This window comes from Barbatula barbatula, assembly GCF_947034865.1.
Source record: "Barbatula barbatula genome assembly, chromosome: 3".
NCBI classification, from domain to species: Eukaryota; Metazoa; Chordata; class Actinopteri; order Cypriniformes; family Nemacheilidae; genus Barbatula; species Barbatula barbatula.
In genome coordinates this window covers 10,501,055-10,513,221 of record NC_136764.1, presented here as the reverse complement: position 1 = coordinate 10,513,221, position 12,167 = coordinate 10,501,055, and the positions used below count along the sequence as shown (strand labels likewise).

The 12,167-nt window shown below is 37.6% G+C and overlaps 1 protein-coding gene across 2 annotated transcripts in view; it reads right to left on the bottom strand.

Annotated features, from left to right (window-relative positions):
• myo10 (myosin X) overlaps window positions 1-12,167 on the bottom strand; it is a 39,193-nt gene that overhangs the window by 11,313 nt on the left and 15,713 nt on the right. Inside the window, exons 4-20 of one of the 2 annotated variants that reach the window (XM_079451379.1) lie at window positions 11,345-11,532; window positions 9,150-9,287; window positions 8,941-9,065; window positions 8,660-8,673; window positions 8,481-8,565; window positions 7,849-7,952; window positions 7,169-7,298; window positions 6,891-7,009; window positions 6,082-6,228; window positions 5,615-5,715; window positions 5,403-5,469; window positions 5,220-5,312; window positions 4,962-5,030; window positions 4,273-4,355; window positions 4,085-4,193; window positions 3,355-3,435; window positions 392-516 (exon numbers count right to left, since the gene is read on the bottom strand). In XM_079451379.1, coding sequence (XP_079307505.1) covers window positions 392-516; window positions 3,355-3,435; window positions 4,085-4,193; window positions 4,273-4,355; window positions 4,962-5,030; window positions 5,220-5,312; window positions 5,403-5,469; window positions 5,615-5,715; window positions 6,082-6,228; window positions 6,891-7,009; window positions 7,169-7,298; window positions 7,849-7,952; window positions 8,481-8,565; window positions 8,660-8,673; window positions 8,941-9,065; window positions 9,150-9,287; window positions 11,345-11,532 — 1,778 coding nt within the window. Of the gene's footprint in view, window positions 1-391; window positions 517-3,354; window positions 3,436-4,084; window positions 4,194-4,272; window positions 4,356-4,961; window positions 5,031-5,219; window positions 5,313-5,402; window positions 5,470-5,614; window positions 5,716-6,081; window positions 6,229-6,890; window positions 7,010-7,168; window positions 7,299-7,848; window positions 7,953-8,480; window positions 8,566-8,659; window positions 8,674-8,921; window positions 9,066-9,149; window positions 9,288-11,344; window positions 11,533-12,167 lie in introns of both variants that reach the window. The other variant, XM_079451380.1, reaches the window with a different exon arrangement.

Here is a 12,167-nt window from a genome sequence, read left to right as displayed (position 1 = left end):
AAAATTTCATGTTTGTCTGCTTAGACAATGCAAAGATTATTTTCCCATTGCCAATGAAGCCTTTTGAATTTTAAATCTATAAATCTTTTGACCACAAAGTTGAAAGTAGAGGAAAACCATACAAGCGCTATTGTGGTCCATTGACCAATGGAAGTTCGCTCGATTAAACACTAATCTGTCTTTAGTCACACTCAAATCGGATCTTACTCATTCGTTTCTATTGTCATGTATAGTGTGTAGGCACCGTAAATCCACAGTGCATAACCATATTCTTATATACCTGTTTATTACAAAATAAACGCAAACCTAGTCACTCAAAAAGCTGACTCGCAATAATCAGAATGAAACTTGAAGTGTGCTTATAATATCTGAAGTGAAACTCTGGACCAACCTTGAGCAGAAGTCCTTGAATGTTCTACGGATCGGAAACCCAGAACGTCTGATCTTAACTGTCTCCAACATCCCAGAATATCTCAGCTGGTTGAGGACCACAGACTGTTCAAACAGATCAGGCATCTGCACAAAGAGAGGCAGAAATATTGTTAATTTGGGGTAGCTGAATTCATTCTGGTTTCAAATAAAGATGGTCGAATTTAAGAGGATTCATTCTTCAAAACACAAAGTGGGCCATCGTCAACCCTCTCCCTGTGACCTTTGACACCATGTGGGGGGGAGGTCGGAAAGGGGCGCTGTGATCCCCGTTTCTAAATGTCATCTCTTTGGAAGAAGGGATAGAGTGTGGCGACTGACGAATGAAAGTGAGATGAAGAGATGGGTTCTGAATGAGGTCTGTGAGAGCGATGTCAATACCAACGCACACACTCATTCATTATAGTCAGAGGAAAATTAACATACTGAAACATGCAGCACAAGTCAAACTATCCAGACAGAATCAATGTCTGTGTGTGTGTGTGTGTGTGTGTGTGTGTGTGTGTGTGTGTGTGTGTGTGTGTGTGTGTGTGTGTGTGTGTGTGTGTGTGTGTGTGTGTGTGTGTGTGTGTGTGTGTGTGTGTGTGTGTGTGTGTGTGTGTGTGTGTGTGTGTGTGTGTGTGTGTGTGTGTGTGTGTGTGTGTGTGTGTGTGTGTGTGTGTGTGTGTGTGTGTGTGTGTGTGTGTGTGTGTGTGTGTGTGTGTGTGTGTGTGTGTGTGTGTGTGTGTGTGTGTGTGTGTGTGTGTGTGTGTGTGTGTGTGTGTGTGTGTGTGTGTGTGTGTGTGTGTGTGTGTGTGTGTGTGTGTGTGTGTGTGTGTGTGTGTGTGTGTGTGTGTGTGTGTGTGTGTGTGTGTGTGTGTGTGTGTGTGTGTGTGTGTGTGTGTGTGTGTGTGTGTGTGTGTGTGTGTGTGTGTGTGTGTGTGTGTGTGTGTGTGTGTGTGTGTGTGTGTGTGTGTGTGTGTGTGTGTGTGTGTGTGTGTGTGTGTGTGTGTGTGTGTGTGTGTGTGTGTGTGTGTGTGTGTGTGTGTGTGTGAAATTCATGAGGGGGAGGGCTGAGGGTTTTGGAGTTGATAATGGTCGATATGGTCTCTTTAATATTCCTCTTAAAACATATTTCCTCAAAGAAATCTCTTAAATAAATGTACGAATGACAAATGATTAGTCGATCCGAATACATCATCATTTATCAGACTTAAATCTTCATCTTCATGATAAAAAAATTATAAACCTCTGCTGAAACGTCACACAAACAACATATCACAGAAATTCAACCCTGTGGAAAAACTCTCAGCATCTGTCTAAACATCCCTGGCTCTGTTTAGTCCGCTTAAGAAACACAGTTTCATTATTAAAATCGACTGGTTCTACACACCAGCCGATAGTCAAGTCTAGTATGATTCGAGCTCTTACTGTACAGAGAAGCGTTGATTTTCATCCTGTGACCGTCAGCAACTCTGATCGACTGTATGTCCACAACAAGCTGCAGATCAACTGGTCAACTCACATATACACACACACACCCCCCCAACCTCTTCCCTCTCATTCACACACTGCTCGTTACCATAGCGATCAGAGCCGTGCTGGGCTAATTTGTGCAGAGAGGGGGAGGGGGGTGTCGGAGGGAACTGCATTATGGGTAAAAAAGGGGCAGAAGCCAGCCCAGCTGTTTACATTTAAATGAAGCGAGGAAAAAGGGACGGACAGAAAGAGTGAACAGTATTGTATACTTCGTATATACTATAGTACATTACTAGGTTATTTTAGTTAAGTAAAATGTGAAAACGTTTTTGTGCATTGAAATAATGACCTAAAGATTAGTGGAAAAACTTCAACCAAATGAAAAATGTAAGAAATAAACTGAAAAGAAGTTGAAAGCGCTCAAATTAAAATGATAAACAAAACTAAAAATCATTTAACAAAAGTTGCTAAATATGTAACTAAAATTACCAAAACTCTAAAAATAAAAGTTAATTTAAAATATGAATAAAAACTAAATAAAACTAAAATCAAAACTATCATAACTCTGCTACATTAGCTATACTGTAGTTAGTATATACAGTGTTTATTAAATGTATTTATATTTTATTTTCCTTTTAAATAGTGTATAAATGTCTTTAAATGTTATTAGATTAACTCTAATAATCGTGCATAATAGTCAAAAATAATTTGTTTTGCTCATTTTCAGTTTGAAATGCCATTTAAAATAAATTCCTCTCTCAGCCTTGCATAAAACATTTATTTCATCATGCCATGAATTTATTGAATAGATCAACACTGTAAAGCCAAAACCGTATCTAACACAATGAATGTCTGCCATTAACATTTCCACAGTGACCTCAAAGCACTGATCAAAGCGACACTGACACTCGCACAAAACCCCCCACCCCCCCCCCCACACACACACACACACACACACACACACACACACACACGTGTAGTCTGACATCTGCTGCAGAGTTAACTGGCAGTCTAAATAGCCCCAGGTTTGAATGGAAAAGTGTGTAGGGCGTGTGTCTGTCTCTCTCAAAGGAGTATTATATGTCCACTCTAAGTTTATGATGTCCAACATCCTTCTGTCACTTGAATGAATACACACACACATACATAATGGGAGAAATATATCTTACACAGAAGAACTGTCAGTTTGTGTCAGGGGTGAGGTGAGAGAGGAGCAGTTGGAAGCTGTAGGCTTTCCTCCTGGTGACAATAAAATTTCACTCTCAAAATAAGAAACAAGCATGACAAGGTGTGTGTGTGTGTGTGTGTAGCCTGGGGTATGCTTTGTTTTTCTCGCGCACGGATGGGTACTGTGTCCACGTGCACAAAGTGAGATACAAAAATGTTTATGTTTTTATAACAAACTTGAATTTGTTTCACACCTGCAGTTACATTTCAGTTAACTTGAAACCTTTGTGTGACACATACCTTGTTGTTGTTGGGTTTAATGCAGCGCACAAAAAATGGATTGGAGGTACTCAGGGTGGACATCAGGGAGTGTAATGAATTCTGGGTGGACATAAAAATATGAATCCATTATATACTGTAAATACTTTCTATATTCTTAAATTTAAAATGTTTTTAATTCTTGTTTCTTATTAATATAGTGAGAATAAAAAAAGGTCTGGATTGCAACACCCTAACACTTTTGGTTATTTGTAAAGACGGTTTCAGCTGCAACAACATAAACAAATGTTATTTGGCCTACATTAACTTCTGGTAGACCTCCGCAACGAATAAATAGCTGTTGAGTAGTTTTAATTTAGTTTACATTTACATTCATGCATTTGGCAGACGCTTTTATCCAAAGCTTCTCACGTTGCATTATACTATACATTGTTAATAAGAATGTTCAATCCCTGGGATCAAACTATTGACATTGGCATTGCTAACGCCATGCTCTAACCACCGAGCCACGGGAAAGCTTAATACAGCTTAATATTTAATACAATACAACAGAAATACAATTAAATATTTATATAAATGAATATTAAAATAAATGTTATGAAAATAAATTGTTATATTATATCCAAAAACAGGTGCGTGCGTCCGATGAGAACGTCCATAAGACTTAACAACATGCAACTTAAAAATAGTGGTATAGAGTAACATTTCAGCTAACAAAACATTCAGCTCAGCGCATTACGGGAGATCTTACCTTAAACTGGGAGCTCACAGTGGGTCTGCGATACTTTGATCCACACTTGACCGTGTCCTGCCCATTCCACGTGTTGACTCTCTCAAAGAGATCATACACAAAATCCAACCTGATGGAAGAAGAGCGTGTGAACATGACATCACAGAAAATAGTTGCACACATACGCACGCAACCTCACTTGCACACACCTGCTTTCCCTGAGCATGTTGAGAACATCATCTCTGAATGTGTCTCGGTTCTTCTCCAGGATCCCCCTGACATCATACACAACCTGCAAACAAAAGCCAGGAAGTGAATCTGAGACATGAATACAGACCTGGCGTTATTACATGTGTAAATATTACATGTGTAAACTGTTCCTTTTGTAATGAAACTGCTATATGGAAATCCACCAAGAACAGTATTTCTTGTATTGCAACTTAACACATTTTAAGGTGTACAACATGCAAACTGTACATAAAGGCTTAATAAAGGTGCATCTTAATTAATTACAATATCTTGAAAAAGGTCAATATGTTTTGTCACTCATTTCAGAAAGTAGAAACAAATATATTATAAAGATTCATTACTCATAGAGTGACATATTTCAAGCCTTTATTTCTTATTATTAATCTATATTTAATATGTCACTCTATGTGTAATGAATCTATATAATATATTGGTTTTACTTTCTGAAATGAGTGACAAACAATATTGACCTTTTTCACCATATTCTAATTAATTGAGATGCACCTGTATTTTGAAACATTGTACAGCATTTAATAAATAAACAAACTTTCCATGTAAAGAATTTGAAATTACAATAAATTAACTTGAGGCTAAGAAGATAAAAATGTATATAAAAATATAAGCCATTAGAGTGATATGCATACTGCACCTCTCCAGCATAATGCTTGATTCCAAACTGATGAACTGCAACACGAGGTTTAATATAAAACTGATTCCTCTAAAGAGAGAGAGAGAGAGACAGAGAGAGAGAGAGGGTATATTGCGATTACAATAAAAAAACATTCAGAGAGTCTGTAGTGAATCAATGTTTTTTTCACTGATTATTTTGCTTCATCAAAGCTTAAATAGTTACATGCTATAGCTGTTGATCTTCAGAGAAATAAAAATGAATGCACGTGTGACGTACAGAATGTTGACAATGGAGTTTTTCCAGCAGCGTGTCATCTGTGCCCTTAGGAAAATGACTCTCCTCATTCATGAGAGCGAGAAGACCCAACTTCTGCAGAAAACACACATGCAGATACACACTCAGGAGAGGAATAACAGAATGTTGCCAGTGTTGCATTTGTGTTTGTTTGTGTATTTTTACCTTTTCTATGAGATCGAGGCACTCTCCATTGTCCATCCAGTTGACATCATCCCAAACTAGTCCTTCTCTGTCATCACACAGAATAAAAATGATAAATTAGATCAGTAGTCTGGTTTTGCGCTTGATGTGTCTTGGTAATGTGAATGTGCACTCGTGTTCAGTGTTTGTTGGTGGTGTATTAAGCATTGGCTGTAGTGGTAATGATGACTGACTTGTTATACTCAAGTTGTTCCAAGGAGAAAATGTGCTTATTGAAATACTCCTGCAGCTTCTCATTTGCATAGTTAATGTTAAACTGCTCAAACCGGTTCACCTGTGGGAAGGAAAAACAACAATGATGTGAAGTCACATTAAAGGAAATGACTTTAATCGATAAATTCAACTCTGTCTTGTCAGTCTATGGTGCGCGTTCACGAGAGCACTTCGACACATGTGCATTTGGTTTGTGCACCGAACACTACACGACAGAGGAGAATATATCAATTAAACTATAACCATGATGTGTTATAAGGAGGCCTTGAAATTTCTCAGATGTCCCTAAAATATCGTTATTTGTGTTCCATGTCTTAAATCATGTTGAACGTCATGGTAAGTAAAACATTTAAAAGGTGAACTTTTCCATTTGAAAATGTCCAGCGGCATAAACATTGTATGAGAAACTGGCTAGGTTGACTCTCACCTCAAAGTTCTCAAACCCGAAGATATCGAGGATGCCGATGGATCGGAAGTCTTCACCCCCGTTGATACGGCTGTTTAATTTACGAATGATCCAGGTAAAGCACTGAGAGTAGAGAGCCATTGCCATAGAATCCCTGGAGTCCACCGCCTGTTAAAAACACAAACATGGATTTATAAGTGTTTGGTAATATGTCTGTTATGAAAATGTTATCAGAAAGTATTTCACAAGTTCACCTGCCCGTCTAGTCTAAACAAAATAACCAAATGTATTCTTAACAGGATGTTGATGCAATAGTGGTTAAAGTAACTGGCAAAAAGCAAAGATTTTTGCACTTCAATAAAATTCATGAACAGAAAACCACACATTTAAAATCATACCAGCATGTATCAAATAGTACGTTTTGATAGCAAAACAATGCAGATATTCAATCCAATTGTATATCAAGTAATGCTTGTGAATCTTTGATGAGAATACGGTGTTATAGTGAGGAGACAAATGGTGTTTTATTAAGAGACAGCAGTTACTTACAAAATCCTTTAGAGGGCAGGAGAGGCTCAGTTCTGTTTTCTGAACTTGCCAAATGTGAGGTATGGTTTACACTTACCTTTACTATATAAACAAATTTAGAAAATTCAAACTATATGATTGTTTCCCCCCCATTCACCTTCAGGTATAGTATTGTGCTTGGAGAGGATTATTCCTGCTACTGTTATACTTTTGGTTAAAAATAATCTATGCACAGAAAATCTTCGAGGTAACATGTCAACAATCCCGACAAATAACACTTTACAATTTCAACAGCACCTCACCTGCTCTACAGTGAGAGGTGTGCAGATCACTTCTCCTCTGAGGATCATTGATCTGTGGGTCAAAACTTCAGCCAACTGTGCACAATCCAACCCCAAGAGATCTGCAGATTTACTGAGAGCTACACACAAACACAGACGTTATTAATATAAATCAATTCTTCAACAATAGGTACAGCTGCCATCAGTACGTTACAAACAGCACTGAAAGTCTGAATGCATAGAACAGATGAATAAATAAATGAAAGTGGTTCTGCAAAACTGCAGGAAGATGTGAGTACCTGTTTTCGAGCACACCTGAGCTCCACCTGCAGTTAAAAACTCAATGTTCCCCACTTGCAGAATTCCTGACAAGAGCTTCAACACCTCCTTGATGTTTTCTTCCCCAAACTGCATTGTCCTCAGAGCGTCCTGACGCACAACACACAACCAACAAGCGTTAAAACAGAGTTAAGGAGTTTTAAGATCTGGGCGGACCGTGTTCAAAGCCGTTATGTAGCTGATATAAATACATGTGAGATCACAAATCTGTTTATTTCAATAACAGCACAATCCACCAACTTTAAGTTTATAAAATGTTATCTGATTGAAAAAAACTATAATCAATACAGTTGATTTTCAAATTTTTCTGTGCAAATATTGTTTGTAAAAAATAATAATAAAAAAAGTTATATGGTTTATAAATTAATCATGTTTGAACACCGGTGTCTTATGTTTCTTTTTCTCCACTTTTTTTACATTGGATTGAGAACAGAAAAATAATGGCTACTGCTAGGGGAATTTTTTTTATTTTTTAAATAGTGGTTTAATCACTATTATTAAAGGGTAATATAATTGACTGTGATTAGTAAACTCCAAACTAATGTGTGTGATTGTAAAGTAATCCGGTTAAAGATTACAGAAGTTCATGTGTTACACAGCAGTCACACAGTAATGTATTGTTGAGTCGTGACGGTCTCACCAAAACTTCCTGAAATGTCTCAGAGTCATTGATGGCTTTGTCCTTCATACATCCTGACTGAGCCAGATAATGAAAGTTCTCAGGAGGTGAGAGAGAAAACGCCTCTGTGAGAAAACCAATGGGAGAGAGAGACCTTAAACAAACTGATACTGAGTCACAAACAACGCTGATTCACTTTGACCTATGTTCATTTGAAAGTGACATCAGTTAATGATGTCTGGCCTGGATGACTAAATGGAGTAATGAGGAAGCTTCACAATTCTTAATGAAATGGACCTACGAGCAATTGTACGTATTATGTGTGAAATAACCATTGATCATTAACAAGCATGTAGGTCCAACACATAAACAGAACTGAATGGCAATAAATGTCAAACCATTTTATATTTCCTTCATCATTGTGTTTCTAGAGTTTCTTAAAGCATAATTTGTCGATTTTCGACCCATTTTGTATTATTATTTCTCTGTTACTGAGAAATGCGTGTTGATTTGTCAGCAAAAGTCTGAAGAATCCCAGAAGCTGTCTGAAGTCCATTCAGGATGTGAAATGCAAACTTTTGAGGATGTAATGGTTCAAATGCATTTAACCCCAATGTAAGTGCAATGAAGAGAGACAGTCGGAGCACACTTACCCCTCTGCTCTGCGCTGGTTCCGGCCAGCAGAGCGTAGAATATGTGATAATTTCTTTCACCCGGATTCTGACGCACAACTCGATTCTGACAAAAACACACAGACAATAAGACTCCACAGTCTTTCACAAATACATGATCAGTGACCTACATTCATAAATACAAGTCTTCAAAAACTCACCTTTTCTAAAAGGTCTGTGTGTTGAAAAAAAAGTCAAGGCAAAATACTGTAAATGAATTAATGATCAATTTGCAGACCTATTTGAGATCCAGAGGTTTGTATATGAATTGTGTGACTCGGTGAGTGTCTGTACTGTATGTGTTTAACACCAAACCATCTTAACCAGCATCTAAGACCCAACATAGGCTACAAAGCTATTCATATTTAGCAAGAACACGCACAAACAAATACATCCAAACAATGCCATTTGGGACACGAAGACAGATTTCAGTAGAGGATACAGTCTGTGATCTTTCCTCCCTGGATATTTCCTTGCTGACCAAAATGAAGCTGGATGAATTTCCCAAAGCGACTTGAATTGTTATTATGAACTGTTTTAGCATTTCCAAAAGCCTCCATGATTGGACTACACAGATAAAGAGAAACAGATTAGCATTAGTCCTCCCTGAAAACACAGTGTATGTTGTTGTAATATAGTGATTGTATGTACCTGCTCTCCAGAATAGCCTTCTCCACATGAGATGACGCAGTCTTTTTTGTGGAGAGCTCCACACTCTGCTGACTCATTGCAGACAGAAAGCGCAGGATCATCTTTGTGCTCTCGGTTTTACCCGCTCCACTTTCTCCACTACAACACAGACAAAAATACAAGTGCGGTTGAGAGGAGAGCTGAACGAGGTGTAGTAAGCTGAAGTGGCCAGCAGAAGGCAGACGGATCCAAATTCAGTAGTTACTCAATAATTCAGTAATAAGGATTTAGCAAGTTTTACCAGCATGCCAAAATAGGGTCATTACTTAAGTATGAAAATAAAATGTGTGCAAGAATGGCCAACATTGTTAGGCCACACATATATAACATTTTTAACCGATTGCTGCTAAAGCTGCAATCTGTGATTTTTTGTTTGGTTAAAAATGAAAAAAAATCTGATATTAAGTGCATACTCCTTACCCCGCTTATAACAATGATTTTTATAAATTAAGTTATTAGGTTGGATGAGGCAGGAAACCCATAAAAATTGAATAGTGGGTCATTGACAAAGACAACCTTACATCTGTCCTATGGTGTAACATAGCAAAAATGTAGATAACAAAAAGTAATAATATATTTTAAATAATAATATTTACAATCTAAAATATCACAAGACATTTTTTTTCTTAAATTTGTTGCTGTCACCACAGGTAACATTGACACATTTATTTGTCAACTACTTATGTAAAGTAAACAGCAATTTTGTGTTAACAAAAGAGGCACAATAGATACAGATTGTACATGTATGAACCTCCAACGCAATTCGTTACAATTTTACAAATGTTACATAGACCTTTGATCAGACGCCGTGTCTGGACGAAAGAAAACTTTCGTCTGGCCAGTGGCTAATAATATTACAAATAATATTTAATGCAAATTAATATTAATTAATATTATCCTTTTTTGTATTACATCAATTATTTGTTGAATTTTGTTTTGTTAAATAAACATGGGTCGCATTTAAAGAATCCGTATGGGACATTGACAAGTTTAAGCTTGGTATTGCAGTCTAAATTCAAAATATTGGAGAGGTAATGGTTCTTCTGCTTGTTATCGCAAATAATCTATCTCTATTGTTTGTGGATGTGTACAGGAAGTTAAGTTCCTTCCACAAACGTTTGATTATGTTGTTACTTTGAAACCATCTATCTCATCTACTGTGGCACCCCTGATGGTTAGGATTTATCACTGGTTTAGAGGTGGGCCTTCAGTATTGCAAGTTTCTGTAGAATTTAAATCATATTAATGCAAAAAAATTTGCCACATCATAAAAAAGTTATGACAGAGTAACTATTAATGTAGTTTATACCCTTTTATTATTAACCATTAATGTTTGACAAACAACTTAGTTTCCTCCTAATTTTGAACAACATATCCGTTCAATCACCTAAAAAATTATTAGACGTTAATAGAGTTTTGTGCTAATCTTATTTTAAATGCCACTATGGTTTATTTAATGCAATAACATTAAAGCTATGCCTTGTGTTAACTCAAGGGCATTGTTTGTCTGTGCAAAGCTGTTTAAAATATTTGTCTCCAACTGGGCACCCTTTTTAAAGGCAAAACTTGTTTGCACTTCATGCGGTTTCGCCTAGCCGGCCTGTGAATGTGTGGGTATTAGATTTCTTTAGAAATTCTTTGTTGGGATTTTCGATATAGAAGCGTTTCTAATTTGTGAGCAGGCAGGATAAGAAGTGCGGTGCCTTGTTTGTGCTAAACACTTCTAGTAAACTTTTTCCATCTTTGTCTGCATGTTTGCTGAGTCTGTACTTGCTCAGGGATTTACTAGTCTAGAGCTGGTCAAAGCCTTCAGGTATTCTGGCAAATTTGTAACCTCTTGCCTCTCACCAAACCTGATGAGAGATCTGTGGCACGATATATGCAGTGTGAAGAACAAACAAAGCAGTCTGTAACCTTCAACCCCTGCGTGCTTGTGTAACGAGGGCTGTCAGGACAGCCATGAGTTTGACCTTGTACCTTAGACGGAGGTCACAGGAGAGGGTTAAGGTCATGACCGAGATTCTAGGGCTCAGACTGCTTTATAAAGAATTGTATGTATGCAAAAGGTAGTGTTCAAGAAAAGCCTGCACAGATCACTGGAAGGTAAGGAGCATACTGGAATAACATTTAATGTGTTGTGTTCCCATTAAACATACCTGATGAGAACACACTGGTTGTTCGAACGCTTCCACAGCGATCGGTAGCATTCGTTAGCGATGGCGTAGATGTGGGGTGGAATTTCCCCCAGGTGATGTCGGCTGTATTGGTCCACGGCTGTGGCATCGTACAAATCAGACAGACACTGATACGGGTTTACTGCTGCTAAAATAGACCCGATGTATGTCTGCAGAAAGACATAGAGAGAAATAATAGGATTTAGTTTTAAAACACACTTGTGTGTGTGGATGCGGACACTTACACGTGTGTGTGTGTTTTGGTGACTACAAACCTACTTTACTGACCACTGATGCAAATGGATTTGATTGGTTGTCGAAACGTGACGATTTGAATACCAAATTAATGCAAATCGTCGTCTAAACGGTCAGTCAGGTGAGGTCAGGACTACCAACACACTCCACTTCTGTCACTCGTGCACACAAATACACACGGTCATGTGCGTTTAAATCAATTTTATGTGCGTATTCTGTGTGTGTGTGCGTGTGTGTTTGTGTTTATCCCACAAACAGAGTTAAAGTTTGTGAGGGATGTGTCAAAAATAACAAACCTGATCAAAAGTCTTACATATAATACTGCATGTAACTAACACACTGCCACATCAAATAGTATTTAGTCCAAAATTACAAATAACAGGAGTTAGATATAGAAAAGAAAGAGAGAAAAGTTTTCTAAACTCCAGTCCAGCAAACACTCAGATATAAGCAACACACTTATATAAACATGTAGGCCTTCACTTCATTTTAATATTATCATCCTCATTGATCTATCTCATTCTCCTTTGACCAAAGTCCGTTTACGGAA